The sequence below is a fragment of the Dromiciops gliroides genome, chromosome 2 (assembly GCF_019393635.1).
Source record: "Dromiciops gliroides isolate mDroGli1 chromosome 2, mDroGli1.pri, whole genome shotgun sequence".
NCBI classification, from domain to species: domain Eukaryota; kingdom Metazoa; phylum Chordata; class Mammalia; order Microbiotheria; family Microbiotheriidae; genus Dromiciops; species Dromiciops gliroides.
The window spans coordinates 559,181,559-559,206,913 of record NC_057862.1 but is presented as its reverse complement, the minus strand read 5'-3'; the positions used below and the strand labels follow the sequence as shown (position 1 = coordinate 559,206,913).

General features: G+C 38.7%; 1 protein-coding gene across 2 annotated transcripts in view; it reads left to right on the top strand.

The window, feature by feature from the left end:
• The window catches only part of SLC24A3 (solute carrier family 24 member 3), a 759,832-nt gene that overhangs the window by 635,825 nt on the left and 98,652 nt on the right, over nt 1-25,355 (top strand). For both annotated transcript variants that reach the window (XM_043982389.1, XM_043982388.1), the window contains exon 7: nt 18,836-18,910. In XM_043982389.1, coding sequence (XP_043838324.1) covers nt 18,836-18,910 — 75 coding nt within the window. The remainder of the gene's footprint in view (nt 1-18,835; nt 18,911-25,355) is intronic.

Genomic DNA, 25,355 nt, shown 5'->3' with positions numbered 1-25,355 from the left:
GGTGGGCCATCTCACACTTTGGCTTCTTCTTAGAAGATACAAACTTATAACAGAGAGATGGCCCAGTGGACAGAGTTTTGGACATGAAAATAGGAAGAATTAAGTTCAAATCTTGCCTCAAACACTTACTAGCTGTGTGATCCCGGGAAAGTTACAACCTCTTTCATCCTAAATTTCCTCACCTTGAAAAATGTGATAACAGCATTTAACTCTCAGGATAGTTATGTGGTACACATGAGAAAATATATGTAAAGTACTGTGCAAACCTTAAAGTGCTACATAAACATTAGCTATTATTATCTACTCCAATCTTTAAGACTTTGAATACCTCTGATTTCATTAGTATAGCTACCTATTCCACAAACCTACTAGGTGGTCTTCAAGAATTGCTAAGAGTAGGGGCAGCTAGGTGGCACAGTGGATAAAGCACCGGCCCTGGATTCAGGAGGACCTGAGTTCAAATCCAGCCTCAGATGCTAGACGCTTTCTAGCTGTGTGACCCTGGGCAAGTCATTTAACTGCCATTGCCTGGCAAAAAAAAAAAAAAGTTGCTAAGAATAAAAAAAATTCATCCCCCTCCAGCCAACCTAGTAATAAGTCTTTCTGAACCTATCTAGGCTGGTCCTCAGACAGTAGATATAGAGTCCATCTTGGTAGGGCTTCTGTTCCACTAGCTCTGATGAATCTAGAAGAATTCAATATTAGTCAATCAACAAACATGCATTAAGTGCCTATAATATACTGGGTACTCTGGTAGGCACTAAGGATACAAGTACAAAGAATGAAAAAAAATCCTTTCTCACACGAAATTCACATTCTAATGGGGGGCAAGTAAAGATATAAGTACAAAAAGCATAAGATGAATAAATACAAAGTAATTTAAAACAAGGTCATTAGGAGGAGGGCACTAGAAGTTGAGGTGATCAGGAAAGGCTTCATGCATAAGTTAGTGTCTAGGCTACATGTCAAAGAAGAGAAGGCTTCTATGAGCTGAGGAAGGCACACATTCAAGGCATATGAGGTACCCAAGACACAAGCATGAAAATGGTAGATGGATACCACAAAGAAGAATCAAAATAGACCTTGAGCAGGACCTTATAAAGTCTGGTCACTGATTGGATAGAGATTACTTTGAATAGGCTTGATAAATTCTAGTTGTGTCTTTATACAATAACAGCCCCCAAACAATCCAGATATTTTAATAGCTAAGTCAAATTGATCATAATTAATCAGACAGGTTCTTAGTGCCAAAAATATAATTAAATTAATGTTGGATATACTGTATTATATAGATACTGCTTATGCCTTGGGATCCTATGGATTGCCAAAGTATTCTGTGTGACTAGAAACACTTCTATCCTGAGCATGTAGCCAAATTTTTACTTTCAAAATGGAAAATTAAGACAGCCAACTAATTGTAATGTTTGGAGTGACGCCACCTGCTGGACAGTTACTGTAAGAAAGCTCCACCATGAGGAGAAGGTGTCTGAGGGCAAGCCATGTGGTCAGTTCCTTGGCGTCAGGAAGTGATGTTTGCTCATGGGTATTGTCTATCAAAGCTATCAGCCAATTAGCTTGGAGCTGTATGTGTATGGATGGGATTGGATGGGATGTGCCCAGTTTCAGAGGAGGCTTGTGGGACAAAGAAGGGGCCAGACTCACTCTCTCACACTCTTTCATCAGGACTTTCGTGGAGAGTGGAGAAAAAATGCAGGCTCCCTGAGATAGACAGATGTAGGCATCTAGGTCTCTTTCTCTTCACCAAATTCTTATTCTCCTTAATGAAGGCTTAAAAGTCTAAACTCTTGTTAAAGCTTATAATTTTTTGGTGACCGCTCATTAGGTATTTTAGACAGACTAGCTAGAATTTTAGCCCCTTACATAAGTAAGCCCCAATTATTTCATCTATAAGTGTTTAGATAATTAAAGTGCAAGTGGATCACTGCTGGTTTGTTCTCTTTTATTGTTGGGTTTTTTGTCTTGGATTATTTTAAATAATTCTCTTAGCTCACCTCTTCTCTTACTGAAAAAAAAAATATCTGACCTAAACAGCAATGTGTTCTAAGCCTGACTCTGAAATTCATTTTTTAAAAATATCATCCTACCATAGCATTAAAGTAATTTTTATTGTTTAATTCTCCATGGCAGTGGAATTGATACATGAGCATTCTTTGCACCTGTGACTATGTCCTTAATTTGATATCCAACTCCAAGCGCGGTTCACAGAAAGGACTTAAAATAGAATGTGACTGACAGAGTAGCTCAGGCCAGATGAGACCTTTGCAGTAATCTTATTAACCACACTTTCCATTCCCAGCATTTTGATGCTTAAAGCTCCCTGAAAACTTCCCAAGAGAAGAGCATAGCACTAAACATAGAATTGAAGAGGAGGCCTGTATTCATGTTTTCAACCAGAAAAACATACACAAGGCATCTTAATAGGAACCTCCCCCACCCCATCTCTTTGGGAGCATGTATACCACTCTACTTAATAATTAGCAATTAGCCATTGCTATTGTGGAACCTTCATTCTCTGTCAGACAATAGGGACAAGTAGTAATTAAGAGAAGGAATACAGCCAAAGCCCCTCCTCCCTCTCTTGTCACATTAAAAGACGGTGTTATCTTTGAGAAGTCGAGGAAACTTAGCTCCCCTATTACATAAATGAGAACGGAACTCTGACCAAATCCATCTCCAGGGCCATGTACTGTAAAAGCACTGGCTTCTTCTTCCCTTGGAGGCTTTGAACATCTTAGTTCTTACATAGAATCACAGAAACATGGAACATCTGTGCCCCATTATCTTTGTTACCAGTTTTTTGTCTGTATGGAAATCAGTCAGCGTCTTTACTGCAGTAATGTTCCAGTCACCAAGGCTTAACGTAATAATTTATGTATTATTCCAGGCTCCGGCTGCTTCCAAAAGCTCAAGCTCAAACAACAAATACATGGTCTTAGCTTACTTGGGTCCTGATACTTCCCTTGTACTTAGTAGCTTAAGGTTCAAATACACAGAAGCTTTATCACACTGCCATGATGTCTAATGGCGTTAGAACCAGCTCAAGTCCTGCTACCTCCCTAAAGCGTCTTCTAACTATTCTAGTATTCAGTGCTTGCTCCCTTCTCTCGACTACTCTCAACAAACATCACACAGTACTGGATTTGATTGCCCTATTTCTGTGAACCACTTGTCCATATGGGCTAGGTTTCCCTCCCTAACTAGATACTGTTATCTTTGATAGCAGAGATCAGGTCATGTTTTTTTTTTTTTAATTCCCCACATGACTAATGCAATGTAGAGCACATAACAGATGCTCTATCTATTATAATCTGAAGGATTGAAGGGGTGCCCAAAGTAAAATATCTCCTCCAGTTACCCGTGAAGTTGGCTTAAACTCCTAATACTGGATTCTTTCCTTTTTTCGGTTATGGAATTGTCTCCACAGGGGCCCCTGTTGAATTTTATGCTTATTATCCAAAAGGGGTTATTACACATTAGCATCCATCCATGAGTTGTCCCTTTAACATGTTTGGAATTTGCTCATCTCTTTACATATGGTATACTCCCAATGGAATGCAAGCTCTTTGAGGGCAGGGGCTATATTCTGGAAGGAACAGAGGCCTGGAGAGGGGAAGATTAAGCAGCTATGTGCCAGGCACTGTAATAAGCACTTTATAAATATTATTTCATTTGATCCTCAGAATAATCCTGGCATATATGTTCTATTATTATTCCCATTTTACAGTTGAGGAAACTGTGAAAGACAGCTAAAGTGACTCCCAGAATCCCACAGCTAGTAAGATCTGAGGTCAAATTTGTCGTCAGGTTTTTCTGACACCAGGCCCATCCTTCTATCCATTGAACCACCTAGCTGTTTTAGAGAGGCATGATACCAAAGGGAAAAAAATTTCCAAGACTAGACACTGATCCTAAATTGAATGAAAAAGATTTTCAGATTTATAAATCAAATTGTAAAATATCACAAACTACCCCTCAATTTAAAAGGACAAGAAACTTGACACAGACAGTTATTTCAAAATCAATTCCTTACCAATAACATATATGTGGAAAATGTTAGTATTAGAACCTGGGTTCAAATATCCTCTGCTGACTATCAGTGTGACCCTGGACAGGTAATTTCACCTCCCTTAGTCTGTTTCCTGCTTTGTAATATGAGAGTGTTGAACTCGATTTCAGGAGCCTTTTCTAATATTAAGCTTTCGATCATATGGCTTAATAATTATAGTTCACATTTACATGGTGCTTTAAGATTTGCAAAGGATGAAGTAGTAGTAGTAGTAGTAGTAGTAGTGGTGGTGGTGGTGGTGGTGGTGGTGATAGTGATAATAACAGCTAGCATTGACCTAGCACTTCAAGGTTTGAAAATGACTTCACAAAGATTATTTCATTTGAGCTTCCCAGCAACCCTCTCACATAGGTGCTATTGTTATCCTCATTTTATAGTTGAAGAAACTGAGGCCCATAGAGATTAAATAGCTTGCCAAGGGTCAGTTTGTGGAACTAACACTAAGGCAGAAGCATTGCCATCTGCAGGACCTAAGGACTTTTCCATCAGACTGGCAGATGAAACCTTCCGTCCACGTGTCTCCCCCATTAGAGTGTGAGTTCCTTGAGAGTAAGAACTATCCGTACCCTTTTTTGCAGGATAATGAGCATTAAGTTACTTACCCAGGGTCACACAGCTACTAAGTGTCAAGTGTCTGAGGTTGGATTTGAACTCAGTTCCTCCTGAATCCAGGGCCGGTGCTTTATCCACTGTGCCACCTAGCTGCCCCCTATCTGTGCCTGTTTGTATTGCCAGCACTTATTCATTTAAAGTCACAAAACAGTTCAATTAAGGAACATTTGTGAGGTTTGAATTTAATTCCTCCTTCTCTTAAACTAACATAAGACTTGATACCTCATTTATGATCATCCAAGGAACAATTAATTGGCTCCTTTGTTGGAGAGGCTGCTGAGGTCTTTGTATCACTATGTCCTAGGCAATGGGGATACAAAATGACAAACAATGAAAGAACCCCCTCCCTGCCCTGTAAGAGTTCACATTCTTTGGAGCAAACAACATGTAAATACAAAATAACATGTAAATATGGAGTAATTGCAGTGGAAAGACATTAACAGCTTGGGAGATGAAGAAAATCCTCATGTAGGCAATACTTGAGTTGAGCTTTGAAATGAGCATTATACACAGTATTATTGTTGTTCAGTCATTTTAATTGTGTCTGACTTTTTGTGACCCCTTTTAGAGGTTTTCTTGGCAAACTGGAGTGCTTTACCATTTCTTTGTCCAGCTCCTTTTACAGATGAGGAAACTGAGGCAAACAGAAGTAAGAGACTTGCCCAAGGTCACAGCTAGCAAGTGTCTGAGGCCAAATTTGAACTGAGGTCTTCCTGATTCCAGGCCTAGTGCTCTATCCACCATGCCACTTAGATAAAGATTAATTAGAGGGGCAGCTAGGTGGCGCAGTTGATAAAGCACTGCCCCTGGATTCAGGAGGACCTGAGTTCAAATCTAGCCCAAGACAATTGAAACTTAACTAGCTGTGTGACCTTGGGCAAGTCATTTAACCCCAAATGCTTCACCAAAAAAAAAAAAAAAGATTAATTGAAGGGGAAAGAAGCATCTTACAAATCAGCATATAAAGCAATAATAGAATTTGACTCTCAGACAAACTCTCCATGATCATCTTCATTTACATACAACACAGTACCCAGACCCCAGGGGAAAATATTTACAATAAGAGAGTCTGACAGTAGGGTTATGGCCATAGGGTTAACCTGAAGAATTTTTACTAAGTGTGACTCCACACTAAAATCACAGAGCAACTGTGGCAAGAGCTTCTCAATGCTCTAAGGAGGAGACTTTCGGTCTGTACATATTGTCTTTCTGAGATAGGAGAATGAATGAAGTAATGTCTGTAAATTACTTTGTGCTTCTCAGAGAAAATTCTACAGAAATATCACCAACTTTTTTATCTACGATAATGGAGTCAGCAAAGGCACAAATAATAGAAATCTACAGATAGTCTTGGAACTTTGTAGGGTTGAATTTTTTTTTTTGTTAGCTTCAACTTCCTATCAAACTTCTTATCAACTTAGCAAACATGGAATAACACTAACTTATCTGAGTCATATATCATCTCCCTGCTCCCTGTTCATCTTCTAGTGGAAGTGACCTCAGGAAAGTCCTTTAATCTCTCTGAGCAGCAGTTTTCTCATCTATAAAATGGGAATAGTAATGCATGGCCTACGCATTTCACAGGATTGTTATGAGGAGCAAATGGAAAAAATGTGTTTAAAGTGTTCTATAAACCAGGGGTTGGCAACCTATATATCTGGGACCCAAATCCAACCCACTGTCTATTTATGGCCTCCCCAAGCAGAGAATTTTTTTTAAACATTTTAAAATAAAGCTATATTTTATTTTAAAATGTTAAAAAAATCATTGTTAAATTGTTGGCAGCTGGATTTGGTCCTCTAGAAGCAGTTTGCTGACCTTTGCTATAAACTGTAAAGTATTATATGAATGTTAGTTATAAGGAGACAGTTTTGAATGATGGAAAAAAGCACTGCAGTGGGTGTCCGGAAGTCCCAACTATGGACTCTGTGTAAATTTGGAAAAGTTCTGTAATTCCTTTTGGCCTCAGTTTCCTCATTTGTAAAATAAGATTAGGATAGATTCCTTCAGAGGTCCCTTCCAGGTTTAAAATTCTATGATTACAGTATCACTGTGTAGCGAAATCATGAAGATACAGGAAATTGGAGTAATTAGAAACAAAGGAGCCTGCACGTTGCAAGAACTTGTATGTCATTCTATGTATGAATCAATACTGATGATGCCCTCCTTCACCAACATGGATTGTAATCTGTCTGAAGTCAATGAGCCTTAGGAAGTTACCTAAAGTCTAGAGAAATACCCTTATGAAGGCCATACAGTCAATGTCAGAAGTGAAATTCCAATTCATCTTTCTGCCTTCAAATCCAGCTCTCCATCTACCATGCCCTGTTGCCTCTCACAGTCATGTATATGTAGATGTTACTTTTTTCCCCTAGGTTGAAAGTCTTCCTTTAAGTAACTGTCACTTTCCAAATGATCCCATTAAGAAGTTTCTAACCCACCACTTTTCTTTAAAAAGATGACTATCAAGTGCAGATTTCTCAAAAAAAAATGAAGCCAAATGTCTATTATGCTTATATTAAATCAAAGAGTGGTAGGCAGGGGGCAGCTAGGTGGCGCAGTGGATAGAGCATCGGCCCTGGAATCAGGAGGACCTGAGTTCAAATCTGGCCTCAGATACTTGACACTTACTAGCTGTGTGACCCTGGGCAAGTCACTTAACCCCAATTGCCTCACAAAAAAAAAAAAGAGTGGTAGGTATCATATATAAAACAATACCAGGCAATATCAAAACAAAAAAGAGAATGAAACCTGAAAAATCCCTGGCTTTTTGTTGCAAAACTGATTTCCAAGCCTATGCTACAAAAAATATTTATCCTGGCAATACCTGAATCCCTCTTTCCTAAGGCAATTGTTCAATTGATCTGTTCATTTATTGGAAGCATGGATAGAACACATACAGTGCTGTGGGAAGGGAATAAAGGAGAATGAAACATGACCTCTGCCCTTTAATGGAATCATCAATCAAACAAAAAAAGATAAAACATGTCCACAAATAATGAAAGATCATGTAAAAGTGAAATGGTGGAAATAAAAGTGTTGTGCGGCATCTAAAGAAGGAAAGATGATTTTCTAATAGAAAGATAAGGCATCTTCATATCATGGGCAAACCCATAAAATTAATACATGATATGAGTCCCAGTTGGAACTTATATAACATCTGCTATTCCAAAGAAGCCATAGCAATTCCCAGATAAACATAATTAATTTTGATAACAGCTCAGGTAGGCATCATCCATATTTTATCACTCTTAGATCTCTGAAGCAGCCATTCCCTCAGAACAAGAGGGAAGACTTCGGTGACAAGTGTCAGACAAGCTAAAGGTAGCAGAATCTATAGGCATTTATCTTAACATTGACTGACTTTCCCTCAATGTCTACTTTGTGTAAACTTCTACACTTTTCTCCAAATTCCCAGAAACACAAGGTAAATGCTTTCCTCAGTCATGCCCCAGGGAACACACACATGATGGGACATGCCCCTGTACCATCTTCTCAAGTGAGCAAAGTTATAGAATGAAAAAAAGATGAATGAATGAATGGAAAATATTTATTAAGTGCTTACTATATGCCAAGCAAAGTGTTAGGGATACAAATACAAAAGCTTATAACAATCCCTGCCCTGAAAGAGCTTCTATTTTAGTGGGGGAGACTGTATATAAGGGAATCACAGAGATGATTAGTGAAAACATCAGAGCAGTACATTGCTAAGACCATTTCCCGAGACAATGGTTCCGCTGATTGGATTACAGTTCTCAGAGGAAAAGATAGAGCAGAGCCATGTGTGAGAGGACAGAGTGCAGAGATGGTCAAAATGGCTTGGCTTAAAATGAGAACAAATGGACCCAGGGAAACCAGAGACACGTGGTTCAGCTCCTCCCAGGCTGGGCTTTCTGGGATCTGATTCAATAGTGGAGCAAAAGAAGGGATGGTAGGATTGAAAAAGACCAGGATGAAAATAAGAATGATTTGGCCTAGGAAGTAGACAGTGGGGTTCCTCTCGGGCATGGTCTCTAGTAATCAAGTCTGGAGAGTGGAGCGAGAGGAGCAGGGCACACAATAGGATCCAAGGTCCCTGAATTAGAAGATGTAGAAGGAGCAGTGGATAGCATGCTCTGGATCCAGAGTCAGGAAGACTTGAGTTCAAATCCAGCCTCAGATACTTACTAGCTGTGTGACCCTGAGCAAATCACTTAACTTCTGCCTGCCTCAGTTTCCTCATCTATAAAATGTAGATAAGAATAGCATTTACTTTCCATGGTGGTTAGGAAGATGAAATGAGATATTGTTTGTAAGAACTATGCAAAGCTTAAAGTACTATATAGATGTTAATTGTTATCACTATTATCTTTACTGCTCCAATGGATGACCCCTGGAACATTTTTTAAATCTCTACTTATTTGTCATTGACCTCTTTATAATAAAAAGCTAGGTGATTCAGTGGGTAGAGTACAACTAAATCTGGAGTCAAGAAAACTTGAGTTCAAATCCAAGTCTCAGACATTTCCTAGCTATGTGACTTTGAGCAAGTCACTTAACCTCTGCCTCAGTTTCCTCATTTAAAAAACAGCAATAATAATAGCACCTACCTCCCAGGGTTATTGTGAGTATTTGAGCACTATGTAAATTATTATTATCATTAATAATAATAATAATTACTATTTTTTAAAAAATACTGAACTTGCCAGTAATTTGGATTCTGGTTGACTATAATTTGTGTAATTGTATGGCCTTTATGTCTTCTTACATGCAGCACACCATTGCTGTCTTTAGATGGTAAACTCCCAGAAGGCAGGAACTGTGGATTTTCACTGACCAATTAGCATGGATATACTTAACAAATAGATCTGGATAATGATAATAAGTATACCTCTAGGGGCATAGTGGATGGCTAGAAGATACAGGCAGAAAAACCAAGTCAGTCTCATCTCTGTAGTATGGTCAGATCTCCTCTAGAACTAATAAGAAGAGGGAGTATGGCACAGCAGAAAAAAATGCTGGCTTTGGAGCCAGGGGAACAAAGTTCAAATCTTGTCTTTGCTGCTTCCCACCTCTGTGATCTTAGATAAGTCACTTAACCTGGGCCTCAGTTTATTTATTTGTAAAATGAGAGAGTTGGACTAGATGACCTCTGAGGTTCTTTCTAATTCTAGAGCTATGGTGATAAAAACAAAGTTCCAGGATTTTACACTTGTATAACCATACTTCTGAAGAAAAGAATATGACTGCAGAATTTTGTCTACTGCAGAGATTCAATTCAGTTCATCAAACAAATAGTTACTTAAGGTTTATTCTATGCAAGGCAATGTGCTAGGAATATAAAAGCAAAAATAAAACAGGCCCTGACCTCAAGGTCCTTACATGCTACTGGAGGATACAACACATACATGGATAAATAAATGGAAGATAATTTGGGAAGGAGAGAACACTTAAACCTGGGCTTCAGGGTAGCACCAGGAACAAAGACTGAAGGAATGCCCAGTCCTCAGAATGAAGACATCTCACTGTCGGGAAGGCACCTCCAAGGCCATGGAGTGCCAAGCTATATCTGAACCAGAATTCCCTCTGCAAAAAACTACTTAACAATGAGCAATCTAGCCTTTGCTTGAAGACCTACAGTTTGGGAAACTGCTAGTTACACCAGTTTGGCTAGATCAGCCTCTGTGTTTGGGGAAGGGAACAGACTTTGTGTTATGATTCTTTGAATCCCTTTCCCAAGAAATTTATGTGAGATGTCAACATTTCTTTGAGATGTTGGTAGTTTTATGTTTTATTCCATGTAACTGTTACAGTGTACTGTCTGCTACAGTAGCCAAAAGTAAAAACACTCTAGAATGGAAAGTATTTGCGTCCATTAAACTATGAAGGAAATGCCAAGATGGTACAAATAAAACAAACATGAACCTCCCCATAACTCCCTGACAAATTTATTTCAGCCTCCTGGAAAAGGCCAGAATTAGAGGGATTATTCATTAAGCATTGTGTGAAAAGGAAAATGGTTTTGTTTTGGAAGTGTGATTATTTTTTTCTCCTCTTAAAACAGGAGGATTTATTCAAGAAATCTCTTGGAAAATAAGTAACAATAATAATGGTAATAGTAATAGCTAGCATTTACATAGCACTTTAAGATTTTCAAATTACTCTTTCAAATGGGATCCCATTTGATCTTCACAACAACCCTAGGAGGTAGGTACTATTTTATTTGCCTCATTTTACAGATGAGGAAACTGAAGCAAACAGAAGTTAAATGGCTTGCCTAGAATCACACAACCTGTAAGTGTATGAGGTTGAATTTGAATTCAGGTATTCTTTACTCCAGGCCCAAGACTCCAGATCCAATATAGAAGCAAACTGACCTGAGCATATGAATGACAATCACATTTAAAATAAAATGTATGAATGCATTCTAGAAATGGAAGAGAAAGATCTAAGATGGCATTTCAACTGCGGGTGATTGCTAGAGTTGTTAGATGTCAAAGATAGCACAAGTCAGCATATTGAACAATCTACAAAAGTGTCACTGTTTTTAATGTTCACCATCAGAAATAATAACTAAGGAAATCAAGGCCATATCAGGAATATACTCCTTCTTCACTGTAGCCTCTTAGACTCCTTAGCTCCCTTCAAAGCTCAACTCAAAAGTCAACAGGTACTTCAGGTTTTTTCTAATTCCTCCAGCTATTAACACTGCCCCTCACTAACTTGGCACGTACTTTGTATTTATATCTACTTTGTTTTCCCTAATGGAAGGTAAGCTCTTTGAGGGCAGGAACTATTTAATTTCTTATCTTGTATACCCAGCACAGAACATATTTAGCAGGGAAGAGTGGAAGAATGGAGAGATGGACTTGTGATTTAGTATAGGTCTAGTCACCTCCTACCAAAAAATACTACCAATCAATAAACATTTATTAAGCACCTACTCTGTGCCAGGAACTGTGTTAAGCACTGGAGATAGCAAAAAAAGAGATAAAAGAAAGTCTCTGTCCTCAAGGAGCATACAATCCAACAGGGGAGACAACATGTAAAGAAATATATACAAAGTAAACCATATACAGGATATAATTAACAGAGGGAAGGCAGACTTAAGAGGTGTTGGGAAAGGTTCCCCTTTAAGATGAGATTTAATTGGGACTTAAAGGAATAGAAGGAAGTCAATAGGTGGAGTTGAGGAGGGAACACATTACAGTCATGGGAGGCAGCCAGAGAAAATGCCCAGAATACAAGATTGAGTGTCTTGTTTGGGGAACAGTCAGAAAGCTAACACCATTGGATCAAAGAGTGCATGTTGGGGACTGTGTAAAAAGACTAGAAAGGTAGAATTGGTTTAAATTATGATGGGCTTTGAATGCCATACAGAACATTTGTATTTGATCTGGGAGACAATAGGGAGTCATTGGATTTTATTGAGTAGGTCAGACCTGTGCTTTAGGAAAAGCATAGATTGGAGAGGAAAGAGATTTGAGGAGGCAGACAAAGCAGCAGACTATTGCAATAGTTTACATGTGAGGTGATGAGAGCCTACACCAGAGCGGCAGCAGTGTCAGAGGAGAAGAGGAATATTCAAGAAATTTTAAAAAGTGAAATCAATAAGTCTAGGCAATCAATTTTATATGGTGGTTAAGAGTGAGGGGAGCAGCTAGGTGGCACAGTGGATAGAGCACCGGCCCTGAGTTCAAATCCAGCCTCAGACATTCAACACTTACTAGTTGTGTGACCCTGGGCAAGTCACTTAATCCCAATTGCCTCACTAACAATTTTTTTAAATTTTAAAAAAAAGAGAGAGAGATAGTGAGGACTCAAAGATAACTCCTAGGTTTCAAGGCTGAAGGACTAGGAGACTGCTCTTGCCCACTACAGTAATAGGGAAAGTAAGGAGGTGGGGGGGGGGATTAGGAGGAAAGAATGAATGAATTCTCTTTTGGACATGTTTAGTTTACAATACATACTGGAAATCCAGTCTGAGATGTCTTAAAGGCAGTTGAAGATGTGAGACTGGAGGTCAGCAGAGAAATTGGGCAGGATAGGTACATTTGATAATTGTCAACATTGTCATAGTAATTAAATTCATGAGAACTTATGAGATCATTAAGTGAAATAGTATAGAAAGAATAGAGAAGAAAGTCCAGGACAAAACCTTAACCTATGGTTAGAAGGTGTGATCTGGATGATGATCCAGCAAATGAGACTGGGAAAGAGCCATCTTTTAGGTAGGAGGAGTACGGGGGTGGGGGATCCCAAAAACCTAGAAAGAAGAGAATATCTAGGAAGAGTGAACAACAGTGTCAAAAACCGCAGAGAGGCCAAGGAGAATGAGGATTGAGAAAAGGCCATTGGATTTGACAACTAAGATAATTGATAACTTTGGAGAGAGCAGTTTCAGTGGAATGATAAGGTTGAAAGCCAGATTGTAAGGGGTGAAGGGAGTGGGAGGAAAGAAAATGGAGACACTGATTATAGATGATTATAGTCTTCTCAAGGAGTTTAGCTACAAAGGACAGAAAAGATATAAGGCAATAATTAATGGGGATGGAAGGATGAAGTGAAAGGTTGGGGTTTTTTTCAGGATGAGGGAGACATGGGCATGTTTGTAGGCTGTAGGGAATAAGCCAGTAGACAGAAGAAGATAGAAAATAAATGACAAAATGGCAATGGCAGAGGGTATATCTTCTCTGATGGAAGAGATCAAAGCACTTGAACAGGTAGAGGAGTTAGTCTTAGTAGGGAGTAAGACCACCTCATCATGTGAGATGGGGTGAAGGAGGAAATAGTGACACAAGCATCTGAGTGATGAGATGAGGAAGAAAGGAGGATGAATTCACAGCAAATGTTCTCAATTTTTTCTGTAAAATATAAGGCAAGGACCTCAGTTAAAGGGTTTAGTTAGCGGGACCCATGGGAAATTTGAAAAGAGATGAAAAGTTTTGGAAGAACCTCTATGGAGATTGGGGATAGTAAGTTGATAAGGGAGGTATAGTAGGAATACCTAACAACAGTGAGGACCCAGTTGAGGTTGTGTAGTATAAATTTGTAGTTGAATTAGGCCACAAAGGGGAAATGAAAAGAAAATAGCTAGAGCAGGGGAGATGACCTGGGAGAGAATTTAGGGGTCCAGTTTCTTCTAATGAGAAACTTCTGCCTAACAATTGGCAATCTTAGAGCATTGCCTCAAGCACTTATATATTTAGTAATTAGCCTAGGGTTGCAGAGCTATTATTTGTCAGACATAGCCTTGGAGCCAGGAAGACCTGGGTTTACATTCTAACTGTCTATCCACTCTGCCATGCTGCCTCTCAGGTGTCCCAACATGCTAACTGATTGATATAGCTAGCTCATTTTTGTTTCCTCTCCTTGCTTGGAATGTATCTTTCTGGAGCACAGTTCAGGCCATACAGTAATAGATCCTCAGTTTTCAGTTTTTACTTAACCTATTTAAGCCCCTCTGGTTTTTTCCAAAGTTGTTGTGTCTTTCACAGCCTTACCTTTCAAGAACTATGTGTAACTTTTAATGAGGTCCTTCTGTTCAGTTCAATTAAACCAGCACCTATTAATGACCTACTATGTCTATGGCATGAATTTCTGAAATGTAGAAGAAATAGACAGAGAATTGGAGGGGGGGGAATGGGAAATGTGATATTTGGTAGGGAGGGAGAGAGACAGACAGAGACAGGGAGAGAGAAAGAAATGCTATACTCCACAAATCTGATTATAACTTTGAAGTATACTTCTCAATCTAATAATTCCAAGTAGGAAATTTGTGTTCTACTTTCTTTTGATTCTTTTTAAGATCAATGATATCAGACTGCTAGGTTTACATCCCAAAGACATCCAAAAAAGAGAAAAAAGACCTATTCGTACAAAAATATTTACAGCAGCTCTTTTTGTGGTGGCTAAGAATTGGAAATCAAAGGAATGCCCATCAGTTGGGGAATGGCTAAACAACCTGTGGTATATGATTTTGATGGAATATTATTGTGCCAAAAGAAATTATAATTAGGATGATTTCAGAAAAGCCTGGAAAGACTTATATGAACTAAAGCATAGTGAAGTGAGCAGAACCAGAAGAATGTTGTGCACAGTGACAGCAATATTGTTTCATAAAGAACTGTGAATGGCTTAACTATTCTCAGCAATACAATGATCCAAGACAATCCCAAAGGACTAATGATGAAGTATACTATCCACCTCCAAAGAAAGAACTGATATTGATTGAACACAGATTAAAGCATGCTATTTTTCACTTTCTTTCATTTTTTTCTTTTATTCAAGTCTTCTTATACAAAATGACTAATATGGTAATGTTTTACATAATTGCACATGTATAACCTATATTATGATTGCTTACTGCCTTAGGAAGAAGGGGGAGAAGGAAGGGAAGAAGGGATAGAAATTTGTAACTCAAAATTTTAAATAAAAATGTTTGTTATTTTTTAAGATTTATGGTATCCAAAAATAAAATAAATAGAAAAAGAAGGAAAAATGGATCCCTTAAAAAAATAGGATTCTAGATTTGAAGCTGGATGGAATTTTAGAGGCCATCTACTCCCAGAAGCATAGAACCATTCAGAATCAGAGGATACTTCAAAGACCATCTACTCCAACCTTTATCTGAACAAGAATCCTCTCTAAAACATACCCAACAAGTTTCCATCCAGCCTTTGTTTAAAGACCTTCCCAGTGCAGGGGAACCCACTCACTACCTTCCCAAGGCAGAGTCTTTCTACTTCTGGCTATTTTCTTTTACTTTTTTTCACATCAACTTTAATTCTGCCTCTTTGCAAGATTCACTTATTCCTCCCAGTTCTTCCCTTTGGAGGCAAGCAGAACAAGTCTGTGTCTTTCTCATCCACATTGTCTCTCTGACTTCTGAATTTCATTCTTAAGAACTTTCCATTCCCCTTGGGCCAACTTCCCCTGGAGAATATTAGTCCATGGGATTCTACCTTTTCCCTGATGAGCTAAAATGTTTCTGACCTTTGTGTAAATGGTCATAAGAGGTCATCTAGTCCATCTCCTTTATTTTATAAATGAGATAAATAATTGACACCCTCTCCTGATTTTTCCCCAATAAGGTCCAGAGAAATTAAGGAACTTGTCAGAGGTCACACTGATAGTGAATAGCAATGTCTGGATTCATACCCAAGTCCTCTGACTTCAAATCCAGTGCTTTTCCCACCACACTCTGGTTTGGGTGTGATTTTTTTTCTAACTTGTTTAATTATTCAGTATTTAATTCAGAAATTTCAATATTTCAAGGATCTGTGATGTTTTTCCCAAGGTGCTTAAACCCTTCCCTATCACTATCCCTCTATGACAGCTTGAACACACTGGATAGGTATTTACCAAATGTCTTTCAACTACTACAAACCAATGACAGAGAGACAAAGACCCTATCCTCAAAGAATTTAAAATAAAAGGAAACTATTTCATTCTAAAGGGTGTTTTATACTTGGCCCAAGCATTACTTCTGTGATTTTATTCTCCTCCTTGAAAATAATAGCCACTGACATTTATAAAGGGTGTCCCAAAAGTCTTAGAACAGTTATGCTAAGACTTTTGGGACACCCAGTATAGCCCTTGAAAGTTTATAAGGAACTACATTATTACTCAATCCACACAAAACCTGGTGGGGTAGGAATTTCAGGTATTATTATCCTCTTTTACACAAGAGGAAATTGAGGCTCATAGATATAAATTACCCATGGTCACCCAGCTTGTAAGTATCAGATGCATGGTTAGAAATCCAGTCCCTCAGCCTCCAAGTCCAGCCCATTTTCTGTTTCATCCTACTTCCTCCTCAAATCCTTTTTATCAGTGACATATGGTCATGAATAAGAAAAGAAGTCAGGTAAAATTAGCAACAGAAAATACCTCCCTTATCTACAAAGCAAATGGAAGTACCCATTAATGGAAAGGCATTAACCTAATTATTCATTTATGTTTCTATTTCAGCTGTGCCTTTCACATTATTTGAATCCAGAAAGCCTGTGCTGGCTCTGGTCTCCATGAACTATCAGAGTAATCAGGAACATTGACCCACTTTTCAAGCTGTACTTTGCATTGCAACCCAGGATGGGTGGGAGAATTGAGGAAGGAAGATGAAGAAAATGGGCTTTCCAATTTGCTGCTCCCAAGCTCCTACAGTTCACCCTTATTTAGTTCACAATAAGGAGACTGGAGATAGACAACAACCTCATTTGCATTTCCATAGACGTTAAGATTTATAAAACACTTTAGTTGCAATTACCATTTTACAAATTTTGATACACAAATTTAATACAGCATTTTACAAACGAGGATAGTGTGGTGTACAGACTAAATAACTTGACCCTAGTCAAACATCTAGTAGAATCAAAGGAAGAATTCAAACCCATGTCTCCTGATACCAAATCTAATACTTTGTTATAGAATGTGAGCCCCTTAAGAACAGGGATTGTTGTCTTTGAATTGGTGTCCTCAGCACTTAGGACAGTGCTTAGACACAGCATTTGATAAATAAATGCTTGTTGGTTGGTTGATTACAGAATCTTGCTGTAGCCTGGTAGAAGCTGATATTTACCATCCCCTTTTTCACTTACCCCACAAATACTCAGATACCAGAGTCAGAATACTCTTAAGGGCAATTGTTCATTTGCCTGGTGGCCTGTGGATTAACCTACAGTTTGAAAAGGGCTCTAACAAGGGAGTGAAGGTAGGGATTTTTTTTTCCCCTCTGGAAATTACATAAAAGCAATCACATTATGGGAGTATCCCCTCTCAGATTAGTGAAGATAGACACTAAATTTTGTATAAAGGACAGAGGGGGCTGGGGGGCAGCTAGGTGGCACAGTAGATAGAGCACCAGCCCTGGAGTCAGGAGTACCTGAGTTCAAATCAGACCTCAGACACTTAACACTTACTAGCTGTGTGACCCTGGGCAAGTCACTTAACCCCAATTGCCTCACTAAAAAAAAAAAAAAAGAAATCAAAGAAATGCTAATTGACTGACACCCAAAGAGATAAAATGACCAAAAACACATAATTAATTAATGACAAAGCCAGATCCAGAACACCTGTCTCCTGTTTCTCAATCCAATCAGTGTTCTTTCAATTAGACAATTCAAATCACCCAGCTCTGCCAGAAATTTACACAAACTGGCCTGCTCTGCCCAAATGGAAGTAAAATTAAAAGCTTCCCCCATCCCTTCCCAATGAATATTTATGGAGATGATATATAGAGAGTATATATCCAGTCCCCATCCACTAGAGTCTTTTTCTTGTGTTTCATCATGGTATGGAGATGATGATGATGCTAACTGTGTCATGAGATCATAGTTTAAAAGTCTCTCATTTTGGAGATAAGAAAACTGAGGACCAGATTGACTTAGTGTTGCCCAGTGTCAGAGGCAAGCTTCAAACCCAAGTATTATGACTCCAAATCCAATACTACCAAGCTAGAAAGATTTTAAGGACTGTCCAGAAATGAACAGTGTACCTGTCATTCAGTGGCTGAGTTCTGAGAGATTCATCACTCAAAAACAAAGAACAAACCTCCAGAGGATGTTCTCTAATACGTTTCAAAAACTCAAAAAGACTGTCTACTAAGGCTAGAACAGGTTGCTATCTGCATCTATGAAGGGAGTGCCCATATAAGTGAAATTACAGGTCTTCTCAGTTCTCATCTCCTCCATAAACCTTCTCTGACCATGCCACACCCTCATAGATCTTCCCCTTTTCTGAAGCCGTAGGCCAATCATATTCTGTCTCACTCGATTTAACATTTAACTCTCTACTCTTGTGTGGTTTACCGATTGTGTTTATCATTCATGTGTCTTCAGCTAAATGTGTCCGTTCCTTGAAGGGAATGTCCACATCTTATACTTTTTTTGTATTCCTCATAATACCTAGTAGAGCACTTTATTTAATAGCTAGTAGACTTTTTTTTTTTTCAGATTGCAGAGAGTTTCTTTTAATTCAATTTTTATTTTCAGTTCCAAGTTCTCTCCCTTCTCGCTCCCCCTCACCCACCCTTTAAAACTGCAAAAGAGTTATGAATTGATTAGGTCTGGTAGAAATGTTACACGTTAATTGTGTTTAAATTTTAAAAGTCTGCCTCATCTATTAGTCTTACATAATATTTATCTCTTTCTCTTATAGGTTGTGGCTCTATCTTCTTGGTGTCTCCTGAGAGATTCAACTTACTATACACTGTCTGTTGTTGCCCTCATTGTGGTAAGTGTTGGAATTGCATCACTAGAAATAATTATTGGGGGGCAGCTAAATGGCGCAGTGGATAGAGCACCAGCCCTGGAGTCAGGAGTACCTGAGTTCAAATCCGGCCTCAGACACTTAACACTTAACTAGCTGTGTGACCCTGGGCAAGTCACTTAACCCCAATTGCCTCACTAAAAAAAAAAAAAAATTTTTTAAAAAGAAATAATTATTGGGCAGCTAGGTTGCCCAGTGGACAGTTATTGGACTTGTAGTAAGAGAGACCTGAATTCAAATTCTGCCTCTGACACATACTAATTGTGTGACCCTGGTCAGGTCACTTAACTTCTGTCTACCTCAGTTTCCTTGGAGAAGGAAATGGCAAACCACTCCAGTATCTTTGCCAAGAAAACCCCAAAAGGGATCACAAAGAGTTGGACATGCAGAAATGACTGAACAGCACCACCACCTCAGTTTCCTCATCTGTAAAATGCAGATAATAGCACCTACTTCTCCAGATTGTAATGAGGATCAAATATGCTAACATATGTAAAGCACTTTGCAAACTTTAAAGCACAATAAATGTAGCTATTATCATTGTCGTTATCTTGCCCCACTTTAATATGTCTTCAGGTATAATGACCATTTTCCAGAAGGGTATTTTTAAAATAATAGAGCTAAATCCAATTCTTTTCAGCCAGCTCTGGAATTATCGCAGTGCTTAAAAATGATATAGCCAATCTGCCCGAGACTAGTATCAGAAGGCAACTATAGGAGCTCTGGCTAGAAACTCTGGAGTTTGAAGCAACTTTAGCAGCCAACTGGTCCAGTTTAATTCTATTCAATTTGATTCAACAAACAATTTTAAGCCCCTACTATGTACAGGGTAACATTCTAGGTACTTAACATTCAAGACAAAAGCAAAACAGTCCCTACCCTAAAGGAGCTCACATTCTACTAAGGAGTAGAAAGTGGGAGCAGGGGAAGATACAACATGTTTACCGATAAATACAAAGTTTATAGATACTAATATCAAGCAACTTTAACAGGTAGAGGGAATTAATCAGTAGGGAAATTAAGAAAGGCCTCTTGAAGGAGAGAGCACCTGAGCTGTGCTTTTGAAGGAAGTCAGTGTTTCCAAGAGATGGAAGTGAGGAAGGAGTGACTTCCAGAAATAGTGCTGGGAGGGGGCAGCTAGGTGGCACAGTAGATAAAGCACCAGCTCTGGATTCAGGAGGACCTGAGTTCAAATCCAGCCTCAGACACTTGACACTTACTAGCTGGACAAGTCACTTAACCCCCATTGCCCCACAAAAACAAACAAAAAAACAGACAGTGCTGGAAGATGGAATGACTTGTAGTAGAAGTAGTTGGCAGTTACTCCTGAGAGGTTTGAAGCCCTTGAGCTTCTCCTTATCACTGACAGGGAACTCATTTACCATATAAGGAAAAAAAATGGGTATCTTGGGCTCTTAAGTGAGTTAATCTAAGGACACTAGTGAAACACATTTCATTAAGTTTTAACCTGTAATGTCAAAGAACTCTGGTTTGGAGGCTTAATCTGTTACAATATGAGTGATAAGGAAAATGACCTTGATATAATATGCATGGGAGGAGGGGTGTTTTTCTTTCTTATTTTTTTAAAGGGAAAAATGCCCTGGAAGACTCTTCTATTTATTTTACTCAGAGTTCTTAAACACCATTTCAGAAAAGCTTTATCCTGTGTTGTAAACTCACTCTGATTACTATGGATTATGGTTTTCTGTCTTTAGGGCAGCCTGATTTTGGTAAATTACATTTAAAAATATATATGGGTAGGGGATTTTGCAGCCAAATCCAACTCTCTTTTCTGTTGAATTCTAAAATGAGAAGATGCTTGCAGTTTATAAATGCAAACAAGTGGAAGGAAGGAAGTCTAGCAGGTCAAGTTTTTCCTAGGAACACCCAGTCTTATTCTCCCTCACTGTCTTTCCATGGCATATTTGCCTGAATTTGTTTCTTTTTCTATTTTTGGCATGGACACCTTCTGGAATACATGTGAAATAATTTGTTTTCTTGTCTGTTTTATGTAGGCAGCTTCAACATAAAAGAAATGTAATTGCTAGTAATGATTTATGAAGTAGGGAAGGGGCTTTTGTTTCTACAAACTGAAAAATCTCTCTCACACACACACACACACACACACATACACACTGCTTGGATACTTCAACTGTCCTCAACATGCAGGTTATCAATTACAGAGCCTGTGAATATTCTACACACACAATGCTAAGGCAGATCTAAATTTCTCTCAGACGGCCATAAAACAAATAAAACAAATGTTCCATGGCTACAAACCTGTGGCTTCTTAGACTGTTTGTTTACAGAACAATTGTCAAAATGATTAGATGGGAAGAAGGGAGAAATCGAAATTGAGGGGGGGTCATGTCTGTTATTATAAGGAAGTAGGAGCTATCACTTTGAATATTTTCCATTGTCTTGGTTCTGTCCCCTTTAAGAAATCTGATGATAAAACGAAAGATTCATTCCTTCTTGAAAGAGAGGCTCTGAGCACGTAATTTAGAAATAGCTAGAGTATACTTATGTTAAGTGAATTCCTTTTAAAAGGCATCTCAGATCACTCAGACAACAGAGAAAAAAGAGAGGGAAGATGTAGAGGTTTCAAACTACAGCTGGCTAGAGAAGCAGCTTAGACAAAGAGAAATTAGAGCATTGGAACATTTAATGTGCACTGTAAGTAGCAAAGAGATGTGAAGGCATCAATATTCCAAAAAACTTCTGAATACAAGTTGGAACAGACAATACCAGAAGCCTAAAGGTGGAAGAAAAATATTAAGAGTAACAGTTTTAGTAACAGTTAGTTTAATGACTAGGAAACCAATTTGTACTTAGATTTTTCTTTTAACCTTTTGTCCGACTGGGGTATTTTGTATTTGTTAATAGAAAGTACATGTAATAAATGTATATGATGCCATAGAAATGGTTAAGATACATAGATAGGAAAAATGTATGTGTGTTGACGATATATATGTGTATGTGTCATTATACCTGAAAACATAGTAAAGTGGGACAAAATAACAATAATAATAATAACTATATATAAATATACACACAGGTCCTCCTGAACCCAAGGCCAGTACTTTATCCACTGCGCCACCTAGCTGCCCCTTTTTGTTTATTTTTTAAGGGAAGGTACTTGGGAAATGATTGTGGAGTCAAAACAAAATGCTTCAAAAGTTATTTTTTTAATTGGTTTCAAAATAGGTCAGTATGTTGAATGATAAACCCTTGCTTTTCTCAGTAGCTCACTTCTAAATCAGGTCTAGCCATTGTTACTAGGCTACCCTATAGTCCATTAGTGCCTGGGCTGACAGAGTAAGGGTCCACTACCAATCCACAAAGTACCCACTGTCATATGATTGTTCCACCTTTGCTCTAGGGTAATCATCAGCAAATGGTATTTGGGGTCTTTTGGATTTTTGCCTCCCCCTGTTTCCGTAGCTTCATGGGTTTTTCTGATGCCCAAGGACTCCTTGAGGTAAAAACCACAGGAATTCTCTGGCCCGCTCTCCTCCCACCTACTTTTTCCTAAAAATAGATTTCCTTCTAAGGTGCTCTAAAGGGGGATTTTTATACAAAGCTCTGCCATATATTTTTCTGGACAGTCTACTAAAATCTGTTTCTCTAGTCCTTAATTGGGGTACAGTAATCTAGAACCTAAACAAATACTGTCCTTTTAGCCCTTACCCCTCAAGCATTATCTATACCCAACCTGTTAACTATATATACATAGACTATAGAATCTGAAACCCCCTACTTACCTTACCCCCACACCCTACAAAAAGGGACTCTCTGCATTTGGTGAATCGATCTCTGCCCCCCCCAAATGGAAGCTTTGCCCCCTACATGTTACAAATTGACCCACTAACACCACCACAACCATTAAACTCAACTGTTTTTTCATATTTTACTGCCAGCGTGTCTCTGTACCAGCCTAATTTACTGAAATGTGACTATAATTTGCATAATCATAATTTACATAAACTCAAATCCTTCATTGCATAGTCGGTCTAACAGCTGGAAAAAAAAATCCTCCTTTTTTTTCCCCTTTTGGTCTTACTGCTAGATAAAGGGACATTATGAACGTAAAGATGCAGGAAATTGTCCACAGTAAATATGCTTATCAGGCAGTCTCAGTTGGAATCAGTGGGCCAGCTCCAGATAACCTCATCTGAGAAGAGGCCTGGCTGTCAAATATAAATAGCTGCTAACTACCACACTGGATGGAACAGGATCTGTGACTGGCACTCGTGAGCAACAGAAATCCACGAGGCAGTTGGTTCCCTTGGGCCAGTTCAGCAAATTGTCATCAAGTGCCTACTATGTGTAAGGCCCCAAGGACTAGGGACTGAGATGGTAAAAATCTTTTCTGGTTTTCATCATTTTGTGAAGGGGTTGTTCTGAGACATGGCTGAGCTATTCCTGATCATCTCAGGAACAGGAATGAAAGCAGTTCTAGGAAATGGAGAGGAAGAAATAAGCTAGCCACCCTCCTTCCCATTGTTAAAAATCATTTCTGACTACTCAGTCAGCATTTATTAAGAGCCTACTATGTGCTAAACCCTATGCTAAGCACTGGGGATACAAAGAAAGGCAAAAATCCTTCCCTGTTCTCAAGGAACTCACAGTCTAATGAAAACTTACCCACCAGGTATTATTTTACCCTGAGAATATCTTTACTAGAGTAAGTTGTAGAAAATGGAATGACAACACTGTCAGTTCAGGCCTGGAACTCACATCTCATCAGTACCTCCTGCCCATGGGGTCCCTCTCTCCCTCTCTCTAATAAGAATTGGAGCTTCCCAGAAACTTGTATATAAGTTGGGTGTCTAGACCAGCCAACTCTTTCTTTTCCACCACTGCGCTCCTCCGGACTTCTTCATGATGCCTAGAGCTGTATGTCCCCTCTCTTTTACTTCCCCCCATCCTTGATTCCAGCTTCCTTTTGTTTGTTTTCTTTCATTATCTGTTTATAATGAATACTTTTTGGAATTCTTTCTTGGGTAGTTCAGCAAATAGAGTTCCTTTAGATAACCATATAACCTAACTTTGATCATCAAATTGTCCCTTCATACCCTTGTTGCTTTTCCATCACCATCATTTCCCCTATTCTATTGATTATGGGATGACTACCACTATCTCTGCTCTTGCCTCTTATATAATCTTTGGGCTTTTTTCCCAAGTTTGCTTTGCCAGAAGGATCCTACAGCCCCCAAACTGATTCATGAGGCAGGAATCCTTATTTAAATTTGACTTCAGGGCAGAAGTCATATCCATGCATAACTGTCTGGTCGACTGCCATGCTTTCCCCTGCATGCCTTTGGAATCCTCTCCTCAAATGTAATCAGGAAGGCTGGAGTTAATTCATCTGTGTTCCCTCTTGTTAAATTCATTCTCATTAATTTGGCTAGAGAAAGGCCAAGAGAAACAACTGACAAATAACAGAATTTACAAAGAGTTCCATGCTACCTATGTGAGGGTGCTCTGGGTGGTGTCCTGCTGAGATTCTTTCCCTTTGATAAATAGAATGAGAGAAAGCATTTTCAAAGTTCCTGCCTCTTAAAGAGTCAGAATAATGTTCAATTTTGTCTCCTATCATTTTCAATAGCTTTAAATTTTGGCAGAACCTGAGACTGCAAAGCATACTATAAAAGCTTAGAATTAGAAATACATGACACCCCTTTACTCCATATTTATATAAAATAGCACCACGAGGGAACAAAACACATAAGAACTGATATGTCTATTTCTAAACTGTCTTCTGTTTAAAACGGGGCCCTGGCACCAGGGCTCAGGCTTTTCAATCTAACTTTCCTAGCTTTATGCCATGAAGTCTTCTGAATAGTCTTCTCTTTCTTCATCAAACGTGAAAGTAGCACTCCAACTAAAGTTGTATTCCTGGATAGGATACCTTCGAGAAATTCTCCAATTATGCACGCCTGCCATGTTTGGGGGAAAATGACAACTAGACTGAAAGATTATGACTGCCAGTCCATTCTCCACACTGCTGCCAAGGGTTATTTCTAAAGTTGTCTGACCATGTCATTCCCAGCTCCAAAAGTTCCCATGGCTCCCTGTTGCTATGAGGATCAAGGATAAACACCTCTGTTTGGCACTGAAAGCCTTTCATGGTCTTATTCCAACCTGCCTTTCTAGTCTTATTATACTTTTTATATAATCTTATTTCCTTGCATAAACTCTACAGTACAGCTAAATGGGTTTTGCTGTTTCTTACAAGCAACATTCCATCTTCCACCTCTCAGAATCCCAATTTTCCTTCAAAGTTCAGCTCAAACTCCACCTGGTTCATGACACCTTTCCTGATCCCCTTAGCTGCTAGTGCTTTCCCTCAAAAATTATCTTGTATTTATTTCATATACATTCTGTATTAAAATATACACAATAT